We start from the raw sequence: 26,718 nt of genomic DNA, 5'->3' as shown, positions 1-26,718 counted from the left end.
ACCATTGAATTATGTAACCATGGTAAAACATTTGAATGTAAATGGATCATCCTACCATACCTAAACGTTATTTTACTGGTCATTGCATCATAATTGTGCTGGTGGAATGTTCTCAATTTAAAGTCAACGGATAATAAACGGTACATGCGTCGAAACATGCCACTTTTGCACAGCAACCTTACTGAATTCGGTAGGTTGCCGATTTCGGTGTAACCGCAGCATCATTTAAAAAGGCACCAACGGTGCATGCTAACTCGTTACAATGGGGATATCTAAACTGGCCGATTTGATTCGCATCGACGCCCCCGGGGCTGTAACCCATAAAGACATTAGTGACTACACAGGTAACGTTCCTCACATTGTAATAACGGTCATCCACAGGTTTGATTAGTTGAGACCATACACCAGTGATTGCTTGTAATCGTACCACCTAGCATAGCATCTATGATGCTGCTATCAGCAGTGGTGTAACTAAGTACATTTACTCAAGTACTGTACTGTACTGAAGTACAGTTTTGAGGTACTTTTACTTCTACTCCACTACATCCCAGAGGCAAATATTGTACTTTTACTCCACTACAATTATATGAAAACTTTAGTCTATAGTTACTTTGTAGATTTTGATTATTATTACAAAACAGGCATTAACCACTTCAGGCAATACATACTTATATGCATTAGGCTAAGTATAGCCTAATATTTTCAAAGCATTTTTATACAATTGGAAACTTGTCAAATGGGACATTCTGCAAAATGAGTACTTTTACTTTCAGTACTTAAGTATATTTTAATGCAAATACTTTTGTACTTTTATTTGTAACAGAGTATTTCTACATTGTGGTATTGGTACTTTTACTTAAGTACAAAATGTGAGTACTTCTTCCACCACTGATAGCATCTATGATGCTTGCTATCATGAATATGCTTGCTATTCATGTGTGCAATCAAAACTCAATGGGTGCATGGTCAAATTAGTATTTCACAAAGCAGGATTAGAAAATTAGCCAGATAATTGTGAAAAGGATTATGTATCCTAGCAGCCATATCATCCAGCCCACCCAGGTACCACCCTGGTGGCATCTATCTATCCCTCCCAGCCCATAATTATCATAATGTCATCATAATGAAGTTATGTGACTTTAATTGGACAGTGGGTCCAGAAGTTTTTGCACAAAATGAATCATATATCATATTATTGCCTTGATTTTGTAGTGTGAACCCTGCTCGTGAGTTATGTTTTGTTTTATGACAAAACTTGTGTTTTTTTGTTTCTATTGGATCCAACAGGAAAAGTAATTGCACTAGATACCTCTATTGTTATGAATCAGTTCCGTTCTGCAGTGCCTTCGCTCAATTTAAGGTGAGATATAGTGTCCTTTGATTTAATCATAACTAGGCCTATTTGTTTGCTGGTGGTTACATGGGTATAAGATTTAATTTAGTTTAGTTATGTTTAGTTCAAAATGATAATGATAATGAATTTATTTATATAGCACATTTCCAGACAAAGTCACAAAGTGCTTTACAGAGCAGGATAAAAGGAACAACATGATAAAACTTTGGATAAAAACTACTAGAGACGATCAGAAAATAAAACAAGTGGCACAAAATGTACATTAAACCCATAGGCTACAGGTGTACTCAAATAAAACAAAAGTGTCAGGACAATTTAAGAAAAGGCCTTTACATAGAGATGGGTTTTCAGAAGAGTTGTAAAAGATGACACTGATTTCGCACGTCTTAGGTCAACAAGTTCCAAAGCTTAGGGGCCCGGACTGCAAAAGCCCTGCCACCCTTTTTGATGAGCTGAGGTGTAGGGGTCTCCAGGAGGCCCTTATCTGCGGATCTGAGGCTGCTTACAGGCTTGTAGGGTTCCAGCATGTCAGAAATATAACAGGGGGCCTGTCCATTCACAGCTTTGAAGGTCATAAGTAAAAATCTTAAAATCAATTCTAAAATTAACGGGCAACCAGTGAAGAGCAGCTAAAATGGGGGTGATATGGTCACGTTTTTTGGAGTTGGTTAAAAGTCTAGCAGCTGAGTTCTGTACCAATTGGAGACGGGATATTGCTTTTTTGCAGAGGCCGAAATAGATGGAGTTACAGAAGTCTAAACGAGAGGAAATAAAAGCATGAATCACCTTTTCTAAATCTGCAGGTGACAGGAAGTTTTTGTCTCTAGCTATATTCCTTAGTTGGAAGTAGCATGTTTGAACAGTTCGTGTCACTTGGGGAATAAAAGAGAGGCCGGAGTCGAAAAGCACACCCAAGTTACGGGCCACCTCCTTCACGTTCGGGGATAGACTACCAAGCTCTGAGACAATATGTTGTGTAGAATTTGGGGGACCAAAGATGACAATGTCTGAGTTTGACTCATTATTTGCCATCCAGCCCTTTATATCGGAGAGACATGATAAGCGACTGGTCAGATTTCCTGTAGCACCGGGTTGTAGTGGGATGTATAGTTGTGTCATCTGCATAGCAGTGAAACGGAATGTGGTGTTTGCGGATAATATTGCCAAGGGGGAGCATATAAATGGAGAACAGGAGGGGGCCTAGTATATATATAAAATGTTGAAATAATTTGACTTTAACACTTTAACTGTGCCACCAAGTGTATGTTTCTTTCATGTACTTTATGTGAGTTAACCACTTTCAACCTGATGTTCATCTTTTGGGTATGTCATTATAGGCTAAAATGTAAATGGTTTTTCTTCTCTTTTTTTCTCCAAAGATTTTGAAAATAGCAGATCTACAAGTACATAGGCTATTTTCGCTATTCATCACAATGTTTAAGTGGTTGAGATAAGAGAACCTGCTTCTATTTATCATTATTTTCTTCTATCTAGCCTGCTGACAGGCCTATTTTTTCGCACACTGACATTCCTGGAACATGACATAAAGCCAGTGTTTGTGTTCGATGGGAAGCCTCCTGGGGAGAAAAGAGCTGTTGTAAGTGCCTTGATTGTCATTCATAAATGTGATCCTAGTCATGCTTTGTCATGTAATGTTGGGCGATATGGACGGAATCAAATCACAATAGTTTTTTACCAAATACCTCAATATTAATATTGTGATGATATTGTGGGTATTGTATGACTATTGGTGCTTTCACAAAATATTTACACAATGATATTTGTGATAAATAATCATCAGTAATGCATATATACTGTAGAACAGACAGTAACTGTAATGCAGCCTATAAAACTAGGAAAAGACAACACTTATGCCATATTACAATATTATGATATCCAAAATCCCTATTGATATATTGTCCTTTCACGTTGGTAACTGAAATGTGGTTGAAACAAAAAAAGAATGTTGCTGGAACCAATGCAGCATGGTGCAACAAAGTAGAATTGTGAAGTTGTGTTCTTTGTGTTGTGTTTGTGCTGCAGTTGGAAAAAAGAGCTGAAGTAGCTGGATGGAGCTCCCCCAAACGCACAGGCGAAGGTAAGATGACTGAGCTCAAATACATTTATTACCTTTTCACCTTGGAGAATTCCAAGACAGATTTAATAACATCAGTGGTTGACGGTTACATGGAAGTCACTATCCAAGAGAGATTCTTGACAATGTCCTGTCTTCCTGCAGCATCCCCTCAGACAAAAGACTGCCTACACCTTCTGAAACTTCTAGGGGTTCCAATCATTCAGGTCTGTCTACCCTCCTGCCATAGCAGGACTAAAGCAACCTGGGCATTTGTCGTCTCTCTCCGTGCCCATATTATTTTCACTGTAGCTCCGTCTCCTTGTATCTATAGTATATCTTATACATTATGTCTTTCTCTCTGTGTTGTTCTGTTGGTTCTTCTTTCACTCCAGGCTCCAGGGGAGGGCGAGGCAATGTGTGCCCAGCTGGTGAAAGAGGGAACAGTTGATGCAGTGGCGTCTGAGGACATGGACACCTTGCCGTTCGGAGGGAACATACTCATCCGTCAATTAAATGCCAAGAGAGACAGGTATAAACCAGTGCTCTTGATGGATTGCTTAAAGATGTATTTTTAGTGTGCTAGTGCTCGACTCAAATGCATGACATTGATTTAGTATTTGTTATTACAGGGCTGTTGTGTTTAGAGTTTAGTGAAGGTAGAAATTAATGAAGAAATAGTCACCGTCATTCGCTGAGTCACATCTCTCTTTTTGACAGTGATGTCGTTGAATATTCCCTACCCAAGATGTTAGACATTCTGAAAATTACGCACAAGGAGGTAAGACTGTAATATTAACACAGAGTCAGTTTTTCTGTTCAGATTAAACTGTGAAAACATTAACCGTGGGAGATGACACCACCACTCAGGGTTACTTGATGTCTTTCCTATAACCTCTCCGCCAGTTTGTGGACCTGTGTATTTTGCTGGGTTGTGATTACTGTGACAAGATCGCCGGTTTGGGTCCCAGGAGAGCTCTGGCCCTCATCCAGCAGCACCGCACCATAGAGACTGTAATCTTACACATCAACAGAAAGGTACCACGTTTTCTGCCACCAGAGCTCTTGTTGTCTGTGTTTTTTTAACTTCATAATGTTCTAGTATTCAAATTCAGAAAGCGGTTTCCATCAATTGTGAAATTTAGTACTGTAAGTACGCGCCTGTATACAGCAAAATCCTCAGTGTTAATTTAACTCAGAGTGTAAAGGTCTGAGTTAAATTTACACTCAGGATTGTTCAGTGTAGATAAGTACATCTTAATTGCCTTTCAGACGCATCCTGTGCCGCATTTCTGGCAGTATCAAGAAGCAAGGAAGTTATTCTTGGATGCTCCACAAGCTGTGGCCCCTATTATGGAGTGGACTGAACCAGACGAAGAGGCCTTGGTCCAGTTCCTCTGCCACACAAAACATGTTAAGTAGGTACTACTGATGTGTACAGGATAGTGTATTCTCTGAGGTAGAGGGCAGAGTTCTAGCGCTAGTAGTTGCTTTCACGTGGACCAAAATCAAGTTTGTTAACAAAATCTATGCGTCTTTCGACTATTGGGTTTAGATTTGACATATTTGCCACTATAGCCTACTACAACAAACAATGCACTTCCATCTGTTTACAATTTAGAATTTAAAAGACACTCTTATCCAGAGCAACTTAAAAATGGCAAGATAAGTTGTATGAACGCTAGTAAACCAACCGCAGGGTAAGCCGTCAAGTAAATAGAGTGCCAAGAAAAAAGTGCTACAAAGTAACTAGCATAGCAGGTAAACATCAAACCTCTAAGGTTTAAGGTCTGAGTAACCTGCTTGTCTAAACAACAAACTTAGAATATGTGGATAAGCAGCAAACGTATACATCCATGTAAAAACATACATAGCATATGTGAACAAGTAAACAACATACATCTGGATAACATGACAATCATTTACAGTAAATTAACAGGCAATAAATACTGATTCAAAGGAATTAGGAGTGCTAGGAGGTGAGGTATGTCTGAAGAGATGCGTTTTCTCACTGCAACAGAAGATAGGGAGTGAGTCTGCAGTGCAGTCCTGAGGGAGGGAGGGAGGGGGGGGGCAGTCCACAGTGGGCAGCCATAGCTGAATTGAATGGGTAGAGACTCGCCAGGGAAGCAGAAGGTCACAGGTTCGATTCCCAGCCCCGGCAATATGTCGAGGTGTCCCTGAGCAACACACTTAAACCCTGACTGATTCCCCCCTAAGCTCATTTGAGAAGCACTCAGCTGGGTGAAGCTGAAAACTGATTTCCCCCGTGGGATGAAATAAGTCTTATTATTATTACAGCTTTGTAGCCAGGAGGGACAATAGTATGTTCCTTCAATTCAACTGAACTAAAAAGATCTTGTGTGAAAGCACCATTAGGCAACTTTAATGTGTTCAGATTGCCAGCAGGCAACAGAGCTCTGCAGTCAGTATTGTAATGAGACACTGGGAGTCAGACAGCTAATAGATGGATTTAATCATGCCAAGGATATGCATGCACAAGTCATTACCAAGGTGATAAACAAATGAAATGCATGACCATGTACGTGACCAAGGTTAGTATTTGTAAATCATATCCATATACTGTTGTCAAAACCTACATATAAAAACAGTGCTACATGTTATTATTACTGCCATGCCAAAGTGGTGACTTGAAGACTATCAGTCAAGTATCTTGAGAATGTTGCTGACGAGGAAATAGATTTGATTAGATAAAGGTTTTATTTAAGGGAAGTACAGTAACGCTCAGGAGCTACGTATTTAGACTAACCGACATATGCTGACATGGCAGGGTGACTCAACATTCCGTAGTAAATCATAAAAGATAGTAATTTTCACTGCTACATTAAGTTAAGCCTCCACTTTGTGGTTGTGGGTGCCTTTCAAAGACCACAGGGATGTCAGTGTGTGAATTTATGCATTTGTTGTGGTTTTTATTTTTAGGGAACACAGAGTTCGTGGACGAATGGAGAAGTTCCGTCAGACACGGGAAAAGAAACGTGCAGACAGAGAAGAGGACCGGGCAGCAGGACGTTCCAGACAGACTCGCATGGAAGACTTCTTCCGTGTTACAAGGAAGAGGCAACAGGTGACATAACCTTGAAGTTGTTCTTTTCTCCTTGCAGCATTCAGTGATATTTGAATTTGCTCCAGGGCAGAAAACCTGGACTTAAGTGAGGCACTGGGAAATAATTGTGCCGTTGCATTAAAATGTGGCAGGTTTTCATATCTAAATGGCCTCTTCTCTTGTAGGTGCCTGATGCTCTCGATCCAGTGAGCAGCAAAGGAAAGAAGGCAAAGAGAAAATAATGCAAACTAAAGGAGCGTAGCAGTGTTGCTTTTTTATTTTGGTTTACTTCAATAGATCCTTTTCACAGCAGACATTTTGACGGGTAAACACAGCTAACGTTAATAGCATTAATTGTGGGTATGTTTCATTGCATAGTTGCTGTGTGCCAGCATGGACAGCTCCTGTACAGTTAACTTCAATGCTGGTACACATCCCTAATTAAAACACACCCACAGTTAATGTTATTATCTTAAGCATTTACCCATCAAACTGTCTGCTGTGTAAAAGGTCCATTCCGCACTGGAGTGCTTCTATACTGAGAATAATGGTCTGATCCTGCCTTTTATTGTACTTTCCACATCTATTGAACTGACTGAGTAATTATTGCATCCATGTCATTGAAAATCGTCAAGCTGATCTCATCCTCCTGCGGAGGCAGTAAGCAGCAATGAAAGGGAACAGAGTGATCTCTGTGTGAGAGGCCTTTCGCTTTTCCCCTCTGCCAGGATGGCATACAAGGGATGTCTCATTACAACATATTCATTGGACACCTGTTGTGTTAACGGTGCCAAATTTAGGGCCAAAGAATACATAATGGTATTATGTATACACAAAGTAACATGTTTAAACTTTGATTATGTTTATACATTTTTGTATGACAATTACTAAGTTGGTAAAAAAAAAAAAATCATTGTCAAACTATGAATGATGAATGATGAATACACCAATACAAATAAATGTATTTTTTAATTCAATTCATGTTTGTTTATTTGGTTGTTTGGCTTGTATGGTGCAAAATGGTCCTGGGCATAGTTGAGCACAATTATACATGATGAGTGTACTGTTATTTCATCCTAATAACCTCACTGGGTTATTTCACGGAAAATAGCAGATCGACAAGCTGCGACTCATTGTGAGCTTGTCGATTGGAAATTTTCAGAGAAAGCTTTCCCCACAATATAACAGAAAACAGAAAGACCCTAGTTTAGAGCCCTGAGGGACTCTGGTCACTCATATGGTGGTTAACCACCCAAATCATTTGATTTTGCACAAATAAATAAATATCCCTGTAACAAAATTGAGAAGGCATATTTCATGTACTGAGGAATGCGGCTGTCATTCCAATTCGATAGGTGGCGACGATGGTGCTGATGTTGGCTGGTATTTCCTATTTTCTGCATAAAAGAAGTGATTTGTCACTGACTGACAGTGGTTGCGTCAGATGGCCCACAGCTGGCCACAAGACGACCGGAAGTGAAGTGATGTATTTTCCCCCTTCGTCGAAATAAAAGTACATTCGGATTTTTCTTTTCATTCGTAAATGGTGTGTACAAAATATCAAACTTTACAAGTTGTCTTTCAAGCTTCTTCTGAAGTTACTCAGGGGGAGCATAAGATTGGATTTACATCTCCAAAACAAGTGGTGGAAGAAGTACTCACATTGTGCACCCAAGTAAAAGTACCAATACCTCAATATAACAAATTCTTAATGTTACAAATAAAAGTCTGGTATTCAAAATACAAAAAGTAACTAGTATCTAAAGTTTTCAAGTAATTGTAGTGGAGTTAAAAGTACAATATTTGCCTCTGAGCAGGGCCAGGGGGCCCTAAGATTTTCGCGGCCCTAAGCAAGATTTCTTTGGGTACCCCCCCCCTTGTATTGCTTATAGCAGCGGCCGGCCCTGCCTCTGAGATGTAGTGGAGTAGAAGTAAAAGTATTGAAAATTGGAAACACTCCAGTTAAGTTAAAATCCCTAAAAAGTGTACTTAAGTAGAGTACTTGAGTAAATGTAAGTAGTTACTTCACACCACTATGGTTTTATTTGTCACACTCCAAGGCGTGTGGATTTTATTTTGAAGTCACAAACCGGAAGTCTCGGTTGACTCAGCGGTGGGTGACATGACAGCGGTCCCGACGCAAGGTGTCTATCTGGACCATCGCCGCCGTCGAGGCAAGTCTGTCCACCCGTCAAAGACGTCGTCCTCCTCCTCCCCTCCCGACACAAGTTCCATAGAATTGGGGGTAAAAAAAACGTTAAAACCCCCTTCTTCTCCCCGTTCGACGGTATAGTTGGTTTTCGGCCATGGCGACGAGTGCTAAGCGCAAGCAGGAGGAGACCCATCTGAAGATGCTCCGGGAAATGACCAGCTTACCGCCGAATAGGAAATGCTTCGACTGCGACCAGCGCGGCCCGACCTACGCCAACATGACGGTGGGCTCGTTCGTCTGCACCACCTGCTCCGGCATCCTGTGAGTGACGCGCGGCTTTGTGGGCCATATCAGCCCGGCGCCGGGGCTCTTTTCTCGGCTGTCGTCGGGCGGTGGGTCGGTCATGTTGTTGATTTGAGAGAGAGGTACCTACCGTCTAGGACGAATATGACAAGGATACAGTGGTGACGTCACGAACAAGCGGAAACAATGTAGCCTGGTATATAAACATTTAAAATAGTTTAAAGTCAGACATATAGTTCACCTATATCTAGATGGAGAGAGAAATTATATTGAGAGAGAGATGTATGAAATGTAGTAAATGTAACAAAATATTGAATTTATCCCTCTTAAAATCCAGATGGATAGATAAAAAAGGTGTGTATATATATATATATATATATATATATATATATATATATATATATATATATATATAAAATAACTAAATGTTACAAAGAAAGTATCTAATTTGTGTCAATGTTTTGTGGTTCAAGAGCCACATGAGTCTGAAGTGCTTATCTTTATGGTTCTTATTTGTGACGTCACTGACGAATCCTTGGTGTCATTGTTCTAGGGTACCGTTAGGCTAGCTCGTCAGCTAATTCAGGACAGGTATCTGTGCTTTAAGCCCCCAGGGCAGGCCGATTGTCCCGGGCTGGGCAGGGCTGGGCTCGGCTCAAGTCTCTCAAGCTTTTGTTTATAAGGTCTAGCTTACTTTCTGAACCCTGGGCAAATATGGGATCATCGTAGCTACGTTTAAAGCAAGTGGTTGAGAAATGTTGTTTCCGTTGCCTTGGTTCTTCTGACTCAGAGAGTGAGTCAAGGTTACAGCAGTACTGCTGCTGCATGGGTTCCAGATAGCAAGAAGTCAAATATTTGAGCAGTGTGTTTCAAAACATCACGTCACAAGCAGGCCAACCTCCTCACATTGAACTTTACATGGACATCCCTCCTGTTGCAAGTCATGTTGTCCACATCCCCCCCCCCCCCCCCACACACACACACACACACACACACACACACACACACACACACACACACACACACACACACACGCACAATCCTTATCTCAGGAGTGTATATACACGAGATAAGCAAGTATCTTATCTTAGGGAGTGCCTCACAAATTGGGAAACACTTGGTGCAAAATGGGGCAGTGGGTCTTGCTTTGCTGCTGACCAATCATATGTAAACCTGTGAGGCAAAGACTTTAATAGTGATTCGTGATGATGATTAATTAATAAGGGAACTGCAACTACAATTAGTACAACAATACAAGCATAATCACGATCGTTTGTTGATCCCCTGGGTGTGCTTACAAAGAAATGTGTAAACGTGTTCATAGTAAGGAGTTTATTTGACAGTCCCTAGGGTAATGGCAAATGTGTATTGTCAAATTGTTTCCCCTCAGCCCTTGTCAGCATTTGTTAGACAAACAGAATGCTGAGTGTGATCAATATAGAAGTATCTCTTGGTGCTGTGAGTAATGAAATATTGGGACTAAATGCGAACAGAGGCTTGCTTAAGCATATAACCAATCAGTCACCTCCCTTAAAACATTTAAAAACACACCTTTAGTGTACATGTCACTTGACACCCGAGGTCAGCTTCCAGTATTAAAGACTGTAAGTGATATTGTTTTGTTAAAACAAGTGTTACACTATAGCAATGGTTCCCAAACTTTTCAGGCTGTGACCCCCCAAAATAATCGTATTTGATATGGGGACCCCGGCCCCCACCCTGACAAGCACTTGGAATTGTACGCATTACATTTAGTTTGATTCGGTTCCACAGATAAATATTGTGAAAAAGGCAGAGCTTGTAGATCGTCTATTTTCACAATGTTTGCGATAGCAATCATTGCTATAGTGTTTGTTCAGTAACATGGGTCTCCCCGCCTCTCCAGCTCTTTAGTAAACTGAAAACACATTTTCAAGTCAGGACAGTTTGATCCAAACAGGAGAGAGAACTCGTATAGGATACAACAACAGGATAATCAAGTGAAAATTGTGATGAAAGTGATGAAACAGATTGGAAATGGAACATGAGTCAATAATTGATCTTTGCCGGGTTCCCTCTCCAGATTGGATGAAATTTGTAACCCACCTGAACATTTATTTTGTTCACTACCTTAAGTAGTTGGAGATAGGAGACCCCTGTTAATGAAGAAACACTATAACAATGACTGAATATAAGAATATAGAGCTTTAACTTTATAATAATGAATGTTTTGTTTTAACCCCAAAATATCACTTGCAGCACTTTTAAACTATTTAGGTTGAGAATAGTGGCACATAACACATCTCCGATCTGAGCAGAACACTTAGTGCTCTGTATTGCAGAGTAGTTCAGAGCTTTTGGCATCCATGTATGACGCTCACTGTTATTTTAAACTGCAATCTAATTTATTGTACGTTATTTTAATCTGTAATGGTAGAGTATGTAAATACAATATAACTAGTACATCTGCAGTGGTTGGAGGTAGTCTCCCTACTCTTCCATTAGACCCTGGTATTAGGTAGGAGTAGGACACCTACTCGTTGACAAGTAGTACTGCCTGAGCTCATAATCTCTCACAATCTCTCCCCTGACCAAGGAGGGGGTTGCCTCTTGCGGAGTGGTAGATGTCTGGTCTCTTACGACAGAGACCCAGTTTTGAATCCAGGGTCCGGGGTAAAAGTTACGGATTGCAGCTTGAATGAAATGAAATAAAGATCATCAGGGTGAATTTCTCTTAATCCTATATTAATAAGCCCTAACATTTTTGTGCAATAGTGGTTCCATATTTTCTATCGCATAGCCGACATTGGTCTGCATCAATAAAAGTACTCCAGTCCATACCATCAACTTTCCCACATAAAATACTCAGGCGACTGGCCAGGTCTATGTACAGTATGCTCTTGCAGGGATAGGTGATGGAGATCTGATTCTGTTGGGAGTTTCTTTTGGGCAGATGAACTGCGTGAAGAATGTCTCCTCCTGCTTCGGTCTTTGTTGCCTCTGCTAACGTTCTCCTCCTCCTCCTCCACACGCAGACGAGGTCTGAATCCTCCACACAGAGTGAAGTCCATCTCCATGACCACGTTCACACAACAGGAGATCGATTTTCTACAGAAACACAATAATGAGGTAGGTCGGTCTGCACGTCCTAGTGAAGGAACAGAGAAGCAAGACTCACATTATGTCTGCCGCTAGCTACAGTTGACTTTTTTGCCATTCCCCGTCTTACGACAATAGTGGATCTACACGCTGAGCTCGTAGGTCCGGTAATTTCGGTGCACAACACCATCTTTTGACGGACTATAGATCAGGCTCTAATCTCCGTCTCTACTCTTAAGGTCTGTAAACACATCTGGTTGGGTCTCTATGATGACAGGACAGCGGTTGTGCCAGACTTCCGTGAACCACAGAAAGTAAAAGAATTCCTTCAGGAAAAATACGAGAAGAAAAGATGGTGAGATTTTTGTTTTTATAATTGCAGAGCCATCAAGAGCCAAACCCAGTCAGTTCTGACTGGATGACAATTAATTAGCTATGTATTTTGTTTAAAATGTTGTTAAAAAGTTAAAGCTTTATTCAGCAACAGGGTTTTCCTAATCTCTACAGCTCTTTAGTTAACATAAGTTACCAATGTTATCCAATGAAGAGATCAAGATATTTCTTGGTATGCTTTTTGAAAGTAATTTTGTTATTTTATATAATTTTTTTGTTGACAGTAGATGGATATATTTTAGGCAGAGAATTCCACGGTGCTATTGACTTGTATATGACTGTAAAGAGCCATTCACACCAAGCACTATAACGATAATTATGTGAGAATCCACACTGATGAAGGATACTTTGTACAAACAGTGGCATCAAACACCTCAGAACCCACACACAGAGGCAGAGAGAGCGAGTCAGAGAGATCTCCGCCTCCGTGACAATGGTGCTGAAAGACGCTTGCAGAGGCTATGTGGATAATCTCACTCTTAATTAATTATAAGAAGGCAAGACAGTTGTAGGCTAGAGATAATGCCAGCTAGTACCTATTCCTAATCATTTCCTAATCATCTCATCTCTGTTAATAATAACAGCAAAACTATCACTGATTCTGAGGGTGAGACTGATTGCATTCCCTCCTTCTGATGGATTTGGATTGGCTGTGTTTCTATCGCTCTGAAAGTGATCCATTTATCATTGTCCTTATAGTTTTGGTCTGGACTCTGCCATCCACTTCAGTTGGAACATTTTTTAAAGCAACATATTTATAGTTATCGTTGTACTGTAGTTTGTTCTTGGTGTGAACGTCTTAAGTAAAAAAAAAAAAAAGGGGTTTGCATGCGTGTATGTGCACCCATGTACTTTGCATTCTTGCATGTGTAGGTATGTTCCTCCAGACCAGGCAAGGGCAGTAGCCACTGTCCAGGCCTCAGTGTCTGGTTCCTCAGCCAGCAGCACAGGCAGCACCCCTGAGGTCCAGCCACTCAAAACCCTGCACCTCAACAAGACCCCGCCTCGCCAGGTAACATAATGTCTGCTTTCCCATTAGAGATGCGTCTTTACAGTCCGTTTAATATGCAGCCCCTACAACTGCCAGTTTTCTATCCTATCAGCTGTTAATAACCTACTGCTGATTCTTTGTTTCAGTTCAGATTCAGAAGAAGTTCTCAAATAGAAACTTTGAACAGATCTACGTTTTTCAAATTGATTTAAAAATGTTTGGAATTTTTGACAAAATAAAACATTGGTAACAGTGGTGTAGGACTCTCCAAAGTCGGGCTGGCATTGGACCCAAAACTCTGGCATCGGTCGGGCTCTGGAAGTAGAGAAGGATAGAAAACAAAGTCTAGCAGCGGTCCTGGAGGTAAACCACAGGTCTAACCCCTCATCACCTCTCCCTCCCACAGTCTCCAGGGTTGATTCGCTCACAGCCTCACAGCATCAACCACCCGGAGAAGAAGTTTGACTTGCTGTCTGATCTGGGTGGAGACATCTTTGCTGCCCCGCCCTCTCACGCCGCCAGCTCTACCAACTTTGCCAACTTTGCACAATTTCCCAGCCAATCAGGTAGCCACTTCTTGGTTAAGATTATCCCCTCCACCAAGCAAAGTGCATGGTCACTCTGTTTCTTTTTTGTTTTGTTTTGTTTGTTGCATCCAGGTCATGTCATTATCACTGTCACCATCCCGTGGCATTCTGAGTTCTGCATTCCTCTCATTTCGGTGTTTTTGTTTCCTTGTTTGTTGCCGCAGCAACTCAGGGTAATTCAAATGCCAACTTTGCCAACTTTGAGGCGTTTGGCAACTCTGCAATCCCATCCCATCTGGGCACGTCACCCCCCTCCAAGTCCTTGTCATCAGGTACCCCCTCTCTCCACCACGACCATAACCCCACCTACCCACGCCTTCTCATTCATGTCTCCATTCACACGCAGGTTTTTACACATTGCCCAATTTTATGTTATCCTGATGCAGCTAAACATGTTTAGCTGTGTTTACATGTGTGCATGCGGTTTTGTTGTTTTTTTCACTTGCATTTTATTCATTTTTCATGAACAAAACAACACACAAAACAAGACGAACAATAGATATCACATATGTTGCCAAACATCATCTTATATAATAATAATAAGTACAGAAAAGAAGGCACAAATGACCTCTTCCCTAGACCTCTTGTCGCTCATAAGTATAGTCAATCCATTTTCCCCATTTGTTCTCAAAAATCTCTTTCTTCATCCTTTGAAGGCTGAAGCCAATCTTCTGCAGATGGTGATTCCGTCTGTAGCCATGTGCATGCGTTGGTTAGCGGTTAAACGTGGTTATACATAGTATGATGTCATATTAATACATATATTACATTGCATCACATGACTGTTCCACTGTCATACTGTAAACTGTATATAGCACAACTGACTACCGTACTTGAGCTAGCCTACAAGGTGAAGAGCGCCCAAATACAGTCACTTGTCTTTATGGAGATGTTTTATGCTGCCTTGTGGTTTCTTAGATGTCTCTTAGCATTAGCTATGAGTACACGGTTAACCGTTTAAACTTCCCATCCCTATTGGCCACTCAACCCTCTTTTGGTTATTATCCCTCCTGGGCAAGACTATTATCTATTCCGTTCCCTCTTCAGGGGGAGGTGTGCCAATCCCGTCCATGTCCAGTGCAGTCCCCGCTCAGTCCCAATTTGGGAGCTCTGCAGAGGACCGCTATGCAGCTCTGGCTGACCTAGCCAATGAGCTCAGCTCCTCTGCCCCAACAGGCAGCAACGTGCAAGGGTGAGAGAGAGAGAGAGACACACACACACACACACACACACACACGAGTATTGTGGTATTGCTTACCAATGGTCTGACAATGAAAGATTTTAAAGTTGGTGAGCCACTCAAATGATCATTGGGTATAACTGTTATACATATATCTCAAGTTTTGTTTTAATGGATGTAAGTCTCATTCATATTGATTTTGTTTTTGCAGGAATATGTTTGGAGCTGTGCTGGGATCCTCACCTGCCCAGACTCATTCTGTTTTACACAGTATGCAGCCAGTCTTTGGAGGTGGTTTTTGTAATAAATATTCTTGTAATGTAGGGCTGCAACTATCGATTTCTTTTTTGGTTATTCTAATAATCAGGAAGCAGGTTTAAAACATTTTAAAGAATCAATTAACCAGTGAAGCTCTATTTTAGAGTCAATGGTGACAATGGTGTCATGCAAACTTTGAAAATAGCCGATCTACAAGCTCACAACACATCGCATCGAGATACGTTGTGAATTTGTAGATCTGCTATTTTTTTTTTTTTTTTAAGTTTAAGTATTTAAAAAAAAAATTAAGTTTAAGTTTTCAAACAAAAAAAAACGATGTTGCTTAATAACATGCCAAAAATAGGGATAGATTATTGATTATTTTATTAAATTATCGAATACATCAAAACCAATTGATTACATAATTCAGAAAGTGTTGCACACATAGTGATTTGCATGGGTTTAGCTTTTCCTTTTTCTTTTTTTTCTCCCACGGCTGTCCGGTGGCTTGAGTGTTTCCAAATCTTATACCCATCTGTCTGTGAGCTGTTTGTGAGCTTCAAGCGATTTAAAACAGTTGTACTTCTCTTAGTGTAAGGTGTAAGCACTAACACCGCTGACTAGACACTCAAAAATCACGCCCCTAAATCTCGAGACCATCCAAACAAAGTTTTGCATGCCCTATTGGTTTTTCTTTTTTTTCTCCCACGGCTGTCCGGTGGCTTGAGTGTTTCCAAATCTTATACCCATCTGTCTGTGAGCTGTTTGTGAGCTTCAAGCGATTTAAAACAGTTGTACTTCTCTTAGTGTAAGGTGTAAGCACTAACACCGCTGACTAGATAGCCATAAATATCGTTCTCCTCTACCGGAGGAAGCGGATCACGGTTGAGGCTCCACTCTTTGGATGGTAGTTCGTACGGATCAGCGGCATTTAATTAACAAGTTTTCTCCTTATAGCGTTTTTGTGAAAATGTGTCCAACTTTTCCAAGTAGCTCCCCTTGTTTTTGCAGCTGGCTTTTAACATTGTTGATGTAATGCTTTCGATGTACCGCTGTGTGTAGCTATATAGGGTATAGCAGTGGCGGCCATTTTCTGGTTCCATCGTTCCAGACCCCATTAATGTTTTCCATTAGAGATTTCCAAAAATGTTTATCAATTATTTTAAGCCTAGAATCAAGCCATCCAGGATCCTGGTGGTTCATGGCCATGACACGTTTGATTCTTTGAAAACAGCAAAACAAAGGGTATATCATATAATTAAATATAAAACTTTTTTTTCACAGAATCAAATGTTTTATGGTCATGATTCACCAGGATCCTGGATGGCTTGATTCTAGGCTTTAATTAATTGATATAAATATTTTTGGAAATCTCTACGGGAAAAATGAATGCGTTCTGGAACGATGGAACCAGAACATGTCCGCCACTGCTATGCCCTATAGCGTCTGTCCGTTGGTAGGTAGTGACACAGCCAAGATGGCGGAGCTTGGACACGCCCCTAAATCTCGAGACCATCCAAACAAAGTTTTGCATGCCCTATTGGTTTGATTTACTGTTGCACCCCTATTGTAATATATTCAATATGATTGAATGAGCATGTGTGAATGCTAATACAATGTGTTAATGTTTGTAACTTGCCCATGTATTCCCTCCAGCTGTCCCGTCCACAAATCCCTTCGTTGCTGCAGCCGTTGCCCCAGAAATGGCCACCAATCCTTTCCAGACCAATGGCAGAGCCCCAACCGCAGGTATGTTCGTGTGCATTGGCTCACTGTATTTATTGTCGATTTCTAAACAGCCAGTTGTATTAGCCAGTAAGTAAGCTAGTTTTCTTTTATTGATAAGGTAAGTTGTGTCTATGTTTAAAATTCACTCCCCTGCCTCCGTTACCTGTGTGTGCGTGTGCATAATGTGGTGTGTGTGTGTGTGTGCATACACCGTGCGCACACGTTGCTGTATGTTGTGTGTGTCGTAGCATCGTTCGGTACTGGCTCTATGAGCATGCCCGCCGGCTTTGGGAATGCGTCCTCCTACAGCCTGCCGACCAGTTTCAGCGGAACCTTCCAGCAGCCCTTCCCCGGCCAGGCCCCAGTCCCATACCCCCAGCCCGGGGCCTATCACCCTCAGCCGAATGGTTAGTGGCCCCCTCGCTACACCCCTCCTCGTTAGCCCCTTCTACCCATACAGTACCTGCCAATGAAAGACCACTTACTTGAATTGCTTGTTAGGCCATGTTCAGACTGGCAGCCCAAATAAGATTTTTGGCCTGTCCAGATTGGAATCAGTTTTTTCAGCAAAAAAAATGAAAGAAACACGTGGAAACAGATTTAAGAATCAGATTTGAACCATGTTGCTAGGTGGTTTCAATCTGATTTGTAAAGATGTGTCTCAGTCTGGACACTCAGCCACTGAAGCCTGATTTATACTTTGTCGTATGACCACATCACTCTGAAAAAATAGCCAATCTACAAGCTATTTTAGCAAGCGACACTATTGTACGACAGAGTATACAGCAATTAAGCATTACTCTTGTCGTTAAGTCGTTACCACAGCAACCAGTGCAGAATGCAGATAGGTGGACGATGTCTCAATACACAAATCTGACCTTATGACTTGCAAATAATAGTTTGAATAGTCAATCCTAAAGATGTTTTTTGAGAAACATAAAGGAATTGCCTGCAGTCTGAACGAAGACTCAGATTTGGACATTTTCGTCCACATGGTGGCGTTCTACACTGGCAGTCCCAAGTTGTGCTGCAGCATACCAAAACTGACTTTTCAATGGCAGATACTGCAGTATGGGTTGTGTTTGGGTCACAAAGCATTGAACAAAATATACTGAACAGGAACTGAAATCATTGACTGAGCATCGTTCATGTCTGAATGCACCCTGAAACATCACCTTGTAATGTTTCATTTCACAGTCTTAAGTCACATATTTGTCATAAACGTCTTATTAGTTTTGTCAAGAATGACGTTGCGATTTGGTGGACTGTAACATGAATGTTTGTTTGACTTCACAGTTGCAAGGGTTTATAACTTACACAAACAAACCATAAAGTAATGCCAACTACTGTTGCAGACCTGGGACCAACATTTGTCATGAAGCCCAGTCTCTCTTGCATTTCCCTAGGCCCTGCATATCCAGTGTACGGCCAGAACAAGGCTTCCATGACCCCATTTGGGCAGCCTATGGCTGGCCCAGGCCTGTCCAGTAACCCATTTATGGTGAGCATGTATCCTCATCACAGTATGCAATCATTAAATCTAATGTTGTAATCAGCCTGGTATAATATATAATGAAGGGGGTGTGTCTGTTTTTGTAATAAATTAAATAACCCTGCAACCATCTCAATAATTTTGAGATACGTTCACTATTCTTGAGTATATCCATTTTTAAATTTTATACTATTCAAAAATAGCCGATCAGCTATTTTTGAAAAAGTTCAACAAATTTAGAAAAATACTTTTGTACTTTTACTCGGAAATTAAAACTTAAAACGTCTGCCTTTTACTTCCGACAGAGGGTAATTATTTTTTTATATTGTGGTATTACTATCTTTTATTTAAGTAAAAAAAGAATCTGAGTACTTCCAGTTCCACCACTGCTCTCATACCCCCCCCCCCCACCACCCCCCTGTCCCTGTGTGCTGCTTCAGGCGGGAGCCCCAGCAGGATCCTACCCCAGCGGAGGTTCCTATGGTTCCACCAACCCCTTCCTGTAATGCACCTCCCAGTCCTCACCAGCGGAGGGCAGCATGCAGCACATATTCAACGCACCCCGTTCTGTCATGCAAACCAGTGACTTCTACTTCTTACCCCACAAAAAACAAGAAGACTCTTCCACAAAGATTTTTTTTTGCTTTTTTCTTAAGGAAAAAAAAAAGTTTACAGCACTACGAAGGAGGACAAAAGGACTTTATTGAAGACTGATGGACTGTTCTGGAAAAAAATAAACAATTATAAAATTTTGGACTATATACAGTACATTATATACATTCTATTTTTTGTTTATGTTAATGACTGTAAGCTCTTTGTGCATATCATCATTTGTAATCACAATTAAGTACATGTTATGTATAACAAGGACCGAGTTAACGTAGGTGAGTATATACGCACACCTTGTGGAAAAGCCACTACAATGTATCTGAATAAGGGTATACTCTATAGGTTTAATTACAGGGTTTCCATCCATAAAACGCCATGATCTGTGTGGGTTTAGCAACTAGAACGATGCTGCTATGGCATCTAAGAAAATTATTAATTGTTTTATTTTATTCTTCTTTGAGCTTCGTACTTCCTCGTCACCCTCTGGCACAAAGGTGGAACAAAACATCAACTTAAAAAATGACCCAGAGAAGTGTCACAACAAGTTGACCCTGACCTAAAATAGCCTGTGTTAACCCTGCATAAACAACCAATTGGGAAGTCACATCCGGTGTTGTAGACGTCGACGACGCCCGGTTCAAATTATGTTGAGGTTGGCATGGAAGCGTGAATCAAGTAGGACTGATATGTGAAGCCTAGACCTCGTTTCTTAACTTATACATGGTCGTCCAACGTTATCTTGCGCCGAAAATAGCCGATCTACAAGCTCAATACGTGGATGCAACGTGTTGTGAGCTTGTAGATTGGCAATTTTCGGCTTAAGATGCCGGGGTATGACAAAGTATACATGGGGCTTCAGGGTTAAAAAATGGAAGGATGGGCATATGTGTGCCAATAGAACGAGCGACCACCCCACCCCAGTCCATTGAGTTCAATGTACAGGTGGCACCATCTTGGGAGGTTTTCAGCTATTACTTTAAATGGTGTAACGTGACATTCTCTTTCTATTATAGCACAAATAGTGATGGAGAGGAGTGCCGGGCATTAAGACTGATTTGTAACCCATAGTACGACGCGCCGCTTGCCGACAAGAACCGTTCTTCACGCTAACGGCACATCGCTTCATGATAGCCTGTTCTTTTTGGCGTGCAACACCGTCGTGCAATGGAGAGTAAATTGGGCTTTTTTGATTCTTTAACGCCCACCCCTGGTTTGTCCTTGTGACCTCTGTCTGCCTCTAGGTGTAAAATAATTTACATGAACAAGATTTTGGATACTGTCCACTATATTTTGACGGTGATGTTGAGACATGAAAGACGAGAAACGGGTTAATCATGTTGGTACTGGAGTTGATCAGCATCCCGTTGGGTCGTGACTTGTGATAATGACCCGTTGCCACCATGACAAGAGTCTGTGAAATGTTTACTAGGCCTTGACCAGAGCTACAAATATACAGAACTTGAATTATGAATGAATTCTGTATTTATAACTATGTCCGTGTCTAATTCGCCTTTTTCTCTCTTTATTTAACGACATAAGGCCTTTAAGGTGAAGGCAGATGGAATGAATTGTTTCCCTACACTACAGTTTGCTTTAAAAGATGAGTTCTCAAAATGGAGGTTCAGGGACCCCCAAGGGGTTCCACGGGGTCCCCTGTTAAATGATTGATAGTTAGGAACCAAATGGACCCTTACAGATCTGTAACTCAGAGTGTACAAATGGACCCATACGGTTCCATTTGTACACTCTGAGTTATGGGGGTCCATGGTACTAATCATGCATAACAAACTGGGGGTCCTTGAAATTAAAGAGTTTGAGAACCACTGCTTTAGGGGGACCGCTTTGATAAGGGGATGTCATTACCGGGGCCAGTGCCTGTTTCTGAGGAATGAATGAGTGTCTCACTTGTGCCACCATGTGACTAACAATGAAGTTGACAATGTGTTACTTGACTTTTACGAGAATAGGTAAGTCAATGTGTACATATATAAATATATGTATAAATATATTAAAGATTTTTAACTACAACTTGTTTGGAGAGGTTTACTTTTTTCTTCTGCGACACGTTTTGGGCATGTAGCTTGTTTGATATATTTGCTATTTGTTGTATATAACGCTTAAAGTGGCTAAAGATAGATTTTACCACACCCTTGTGAAAATAATGGTTACAGCCCATAAATTAATAACGATGCACTCAGTTTGGCTTTTGAAATTAATTATTTACATGTTGATTCTAGTCTAAAGCAACAATTTCTATTCATTTCTATCCACCCATTCTTATCTTCAGCTTCATATAATTTTGGAATGTTCAACCTCATTTGGTTCCACTGTTCCAATATTAAATCGATGACGGTGAAATGTATGATGCATAATTAGTGTACATAATATAGCACTACTACGGTAATCTTAATTCTTTACTCAGCCTTTTCTATGGCAACAACATTTTTGCTATTATCTATCTACCCACTAAATATGTATTTGTATTTTCAGCAATTTGGCTTTTAGAGAAGAGTCTTTATGTAAAATGTAATTGTTTTATAGCTATATTTAATTTTGTATTTATTTGAAAAAGGGTTTCATGTTTGTTACTGAGCTAGCCAAACAGCTTTAGGGCTTCAGTACAAGTGGGAAAGGGGCTCTAGAGAGAAACCGGACATGTGACATGCTGTTGTCAAGGTAACGTACACAAAACATTGAACATGGCGTCTCTGTTGACAGAAAGCTTATTTGAAATAAGTGGACAAGACCCTGCACCTAGTAAAGATTTTTATCATTTAACTGTGACCAAATCTGATGTAAGTACTTCTTGTAGTTTGCTAAAAACAACTAGGGTTTACTTGTAATCGTTAATGACTTTTATGATTGTTAAAATCACATTTGTTTACCAATAAGCTGGCAGTTGCGGTTGCTAGCATTTCAGTTGACCTATTGCAATGTTTTTAGCTACATTTTGTGTAACTATGTTACTATTACCCCAATCTGGGAACCCATCGGCAAAAAAAATAAGAATTTCTTTTTTTGTTCTCATTTAATTCAGCTGCTGAGCTGAATCTGTCTTGACAGATTACTATTTTACCCAAGTATGAAACTGTACCAAAATATGTAACTATGCAAAATGCACCAACTTTACAAGTGTTTAGCAATGAAACTACATAAGGAAAAAAAAAGAATTATGTTTTGAAAAGATTTTGTAAATTCGTAAGCCATTCATACACAGGTGGTGTGGAGGTGGTGGAGAATATCGCTGAGGAATGACTGTAGAAACGCAAAGCCTGGAGAGCAGAAGGACTCTCATCAGGACTACTTGGATGACCCTCAGCTACAGAGTAAGCTTAACGCTGCAATCCGGAACTTATATTAATGATGAATGAAACATTTTAACCAATCTGTATTAGTACAATGTAACTAGTACATCAGCAGTGGTTGGAGGTGATCTCCATTGAGAAATTTAGACCCTGTGTCGGGTACTGCCTGAAGCTCATAAGCGCAATATCTTATTCAATGCGTGGAGTTCAACATTTGTGAACTTTGACCAGGCTTCAACCAATGGGAAAGAGGTGTCATAGTTGATCCTGCATCATCCCAAAGCCTATACTGCTTGTGCAAAGACTGTGATTGGCCAGTAGACACTTTGAGTGGCAGTTGGGGCAAACGCTCACCCCAAAACATGATTCACGATTCTGTGCCTATCGGTACATAACTCGAACGGCGCTGAGTCGGCTCAAGCGAGCTTCGCAAAGTTCGGCACGGCAACTCGCTCGCTTTAGCTCGCCTCTCGTGGCTCAAGTTCGCTTGACACGGCACGCCTGTCAAGCAACAAAAACAATACTTCATCGGCCAAAACAATAGTTGTTGTAGGCGAGAGGCAGTTCCGCATGCGTCACAGAAGCGGGCGTGGTTTTTGGTAGACGAGAGGCAGTTCCGCGTTCGTCACAGAAGCGGGACGTGGTTATAGCACAAGCGATATAGGCTTTGGTACAGTATGTCGCGTTGATCCCATTTGCCAGGCATTTCACTAGTAGTTTTCTCTCAGTGAGAAAACCACTCCACGCAAGTCAAACAAACCACACACCGGAAAATGGCACTGCCCAAAACCTGGGTAATTGACACGTTTGGCACATCGGCAAAGCATGCGTTGGCTACGGGCACATGCGTATGTGTGCCCGTACCCTTAAAAGGACCACTTCATCCATTTTCAACCTTATCTTCATATAATTGGTCCTCACTAATTCTCATTATAAGATGGTACCATTTCTGTTTACTCAGCCTGTGTCTCAGAAAAAGGCTGTGGGCAGTTCAGAAACCTGCCTACCACTGACATCATCAGTAGGCAATATTTCAGCACGCTAATTCTACAGGAAGGGAAAGGCTGTAGTTTTCATTAGCTTGGCATCCCTATTGATGATGTCATTGGTACTGTAGGCCGGTTTCTGAACTGTCTATGGCCCACCAATGAGATGCAGAGTGAGTAGACGGAAATAGTGCCATCTTATAATGTGCATTAGTAAGGGGACCAATTATATGAAGGTAAAGTCAAAGTCACAATGTGAATTGTGAGCTTGTCGATCTAATAGTTTTCCCAAAATACAGATGCTGGGGTTTAAATCCATGCTGTCTATCTTACAAGCACTGCAGTCACTTAGGATGGGGAGGCAGCTGGAGATGAGTGATCAGCATGGCCTTAGGGCCTGTCTGCTGTTCTCTTATCACACGAGGCTTCCCAGAATGTTCCAGTGAGCAGATGAAAACATGATCAGTGAGAATCTTTATCATTCATGAACATGTGTTTTGAGTGGCTGCCCAATGGTAAGTGGTGGATAGGGGTACTGGAAATGTTGTTTCCAGCGCCTGTGCAGAAGTTGATCTCTGCTAGAAATATGTCCAATTATGATTTTATTTTTATTTATTTTTACAGCAGACTGATACTGTAAATCATTTTTTTTAAACTAATTATTTTTCATTCTGTGTATATCATTATCTCTCTGCCAGGCCGAAGGTCAGATATTGACATTATGTTTTCGCAACTGTCTGGTCGCAATCAAGGTCGAGGGCAGAATTACATAATCTGTACTATCGTAGAAATGGCATATTTTGACAGTTGATTGGCGGAGGTATGCACTCTACTGAGACTGAGTGCAGTCTTTACAAAAATGTTGTTTAGATAGATGTTATTTAGACAGATGCTAGGTTTGATGTCTACATAATATTCTAGTTACTTTGTAGCACATACAGTACTTCAAATTACTTGACCAATAAATATTGTTTGTTGACTGGATTTCATGCTTACTCAGATGGTGTGCTTTGTAAGTCGCTCTGGATAAGAACATCTGCTTAATGCTAATCCTAAATGGTAAATTATATTTGATAAATAAAGATTTCCAAATAAATAAAAGTACTTTGTCTTCTTGACATCTCGTCAGGTCGGATCAGTATGGTGTTTGGTGGTCGGATCTTGCAGTACACCCAGTCTTTGTGCCAAGGCCATTATGACTACCTGGAGCGCCTTCCTGACCCCCTGCTGCTCCGTGTTCTGGTCTGTCTGGAGCTTGAGGATGTGGGACAACTTGCACGAACATCACGCAGGTTCAGGAAGGTGAGAACAACATTTGTGAAAAACTGTTTTTTGCGCGCAAGCGGCCTCTCACATTAGGCAAGGCAAGTTTATTTGTATAGCTCATTTAAACAACTAGGCACTTCCAATTTTTGTGCTAATTGTTTAGGAAACACAGCACTAGTGTGGGCTCCTTTCACACTGTTTCACAAATCAACAGATTGAGACATGGCCGATAGCAAAACATTTCAGCGTGACATTTGTTTTTGCTTTATTCCCTGTCCTCAGCTGTGTGGGTCAGAGGAGTTCTGGGAGCAGACGGTACAGAGACGTTGTGACAGCATCTCAGCCGAGGTGTCGGCTCTGGCCCGGGAGGTTGGCTGGAGGACCATATTCTTCACCAACAAGCTGCAGCTGCAGAAGCAGATCAGTCGCCGCAGGCACGTAAACAAGCAACGCCGGGAAGGGCAGGTCTACGGAACGGATACGTCAGAGGTGAACCACCCACACTCCCTAGGCCTGACACAATTATAACATAATCGCAATTATTATGCATAACAGTCATTATCGTTTCCATTCAATCTGTATGAATTAATCTGTTGAAAAATAGCTAAAATAGACGATCTACAAACTCGCAATGCGACGCGTTAAGAGCTCGTAGATTATTCAAATTGGTCTGTTTTGGCCCTAGTACCGGTCATTGTCAGTCATTTCTGTATATATTTAAGTTATTTGTCATTATCAGTCCTGTGTAATTTTTCTTTAGAAAGCCTAAAAGGCAAACATACATGAAATTTGTATGTATGTGTATGTTGTATGTTCCAATCTTCAATGCCAAAAACACAAAATTATTCTTACGACAATTAAATGTCAACTAAACTTTCATGATTGTGACAACCCTAGCACTCTCTTGAGGAGTCACCTCGCCAAGACCCCGAGACAGATGTAGAGAACCTCCATGCTGAAGTGGAGTCTGATCTGAGTCTTGGCACCAGCCCTTGTTGTGATATTGACCCTGTCTCCACCTCTGAAGCGACTCTTGGATCTGACTCCGGCATTAAGTCGTTGCACGTGCCAGACCACTCCTGTGGGGATAGAAAGCGCTACATGGCCACTAGTCCAACAGCAGTCCAGGATGTGTCCGTCAGCGACCTTCACACCGATGCAGGATACTGTAGTGCAGAGTTTGTCGAGCCACTGAACTGAGGCTGTTTTTCGATTTTGAATCTGACTCTTCATTTTAGATCAGTAATTCTCTCTTCTTTTTTTTTTTCAAGGACCGCCAGTTTGATGATATGCATTAGGCTACGGACCCCTATTTATCCCTGGGATCCAAGGCTACACTGTAAAATCCTCAGTGTTAATTTGACTCTGAGAGTGATCAAATGGATCCAAATGGTCCATTTGGTTCCATTTGATCACTTCGAGAGTTACAGACCTGTAAGGGTCCATTTGGTTCCTAAATATCAGTCATTTAGCTGGGGACCCCAGGAATCCCCTCAAGGATGCCTGGGGGTCCCTGGACCCCACACTGAGAACCAGTATATGAGATGCATGCTATTCTAGAGAATGGTGTTCATTGCTAATTGATAGAAATGGAAGTTGGGAATGTGAGTGCGAGTCATATTGTAATTCATCTCCAGTCAAAATGCTTGAGATGTACAATTATATTGTGTGTCACACAATTTTGCGAGTCAGTTTGAGCCACTGGTGAATGGTCTTTTACACAGTTATATTTTGTGTGTTTCGTACGATAATTTGTACAGTATGAATCTATCTGGGAAGATGGCACTATGTTGATTATACCTATTGTATCAAATTGACCTCATTGTGCCATGACATTGTCTGATATATAGAATTAAGCCAAATAAACAGCCATATAACTGTGTTATGTTAGCATT

General features: G+C 41.0%; 3 protein-coding genes across 3 annotated transcripts; all 3 read left to right on the top strand.

The window, feature by feature from the left end:
• Positions 1-207: 207 nt before the first annotated feature.
• LOC308094292 (putative flap endonuclease 1 homolog) lies at positions 208-7,472 on the top strand. The gene is made up of 11 exons (XM_080440854.1): positions 208-344; positions 1,288-1,360; positions 2,849-2,951; positions 3,398-3,452; positions 3,594-3,655; positions 3,824-3,960; positions 4,149-4,209; positions 4,335-4,466; positions 4,701-4,846; positions 6,372-6,516; positions 6,681-7,472. Exons 1-11 carry the CDS (start codon positions 263-265, stop codon positions 6,735-6,737), a joined length of 1,053 nt encoding a protein of 350 aa, XP_080296980.1. The 5' UTR covers positions 208-262; the 3' UTR covers positions 6,738-7,472.
• Positions 7,473-8,558: 1,086 nt separating this feature from the next.
• Positions 8,559-21,294, top strand: agfg1b (ArfGAP with FG repeats 1b). The gene is made up of 12 exons (XM_080440844.1): positions 8,559-8,968; positions 11,965-12,058; positions 12,268-12,383; positions 13,295-13,433; positions 13,819-13,978; positions 14,164-14,271; positions 15,047-15,191; positions 15,391-15,470; positions 17,094-17,186; positions 17,414-17,572; positions 18,572-18,666; positions 19,098-21,294. Exons 1-12 carry the CDS (start codon positions 8,802-8,804, stop codon positions 19,161-19,163), a joined length of 1,422 nt encoding a protein of 473 aa, XP_080296970.1. The 5' UTR covers positions 8,559-8,801; the 3' UTR covers positions 19,164-21,294.
• A 671-nt stretch (positions 21,295-21,965) lies between these two features.
• fbxo36b (F-box protein 36b) lies at positions 21,966-26,023 on the top strand (the record flags this gene model as incomplete). The annotated part of the gene is made up of 5 exons (XM_080439791.1): positions 21,966-22,061; positions 22,484-22,592; positions 24,687-24,859; positions 25,106-25,312; positions 25,721-26,023. The coding sequence occupies 5 exons, from the start codon at positions 21,966-21,968 to the stop codon at positions 26,021-26,023; spliced, it is 888 nt and encodes a 295-aa protein (XP_080295917.1).
• Between the last annotated feature and the right edge of the window lie 695 nt (positions 26,024-26,718).

Source organism: Gymnoscopelus braueri (genome assembly GCF_963280865.1).
Source record: "Gymnoscopelus braueri genome assembly, chromosome: 10".
Lineage (NCBI taxonomy): Eukaryota > Metazoa > Chordata > Actinopteri > Myctophiformes > Myctophidae > Gymnoscopelus > Gymnoscopelus braueri.
This window is presented reverse-complemented; position numbering and strand designations above follow the sequence as displayed.

Coding starts and splice junctions, on each gene's coding strand:
- LOC308094292 (XM_080440854.1), top strand. CDS start 263: ATGGGGATATCTAAACTGGCCGATTTGATTCGCATCGACGCCCCCGGG. Junction 345..1,287: donor AGACATTAGTGACTACACAG/GTAACGTTCCTC, acceptor TGGATCCAACAG/GAAAAGTAATTGCACTAGAT. Junction 4,467..4,700: donor TCTTACACATCAACAGAAAG/GTACCACGTTTT, acceptor ATTGCCTTTCAG/ACGCATCCTGTGCCGCATTT.
- agfg1b (XM_080440844.1), top strand. CDS start 8,802: ATGGCGACGAGTGCTAAGCGCAAGCAGGAGGAGACCCATCTGAAGATG. Junction 17,187..17,413: donor TGGCAGAGCCCCAACCGCAG/GTATGTTCGTGT, acceptor TGTGTGTCGTAG/CATCGTTCGGTACTGGCTCT. Junction 17,573..18,571: donor CTATCACCCTCAGCCGAATG/GTTAGTGGCCCC, acceptor GCATTTCCCTAG/GCCCTGCATATCCAGTGTAC.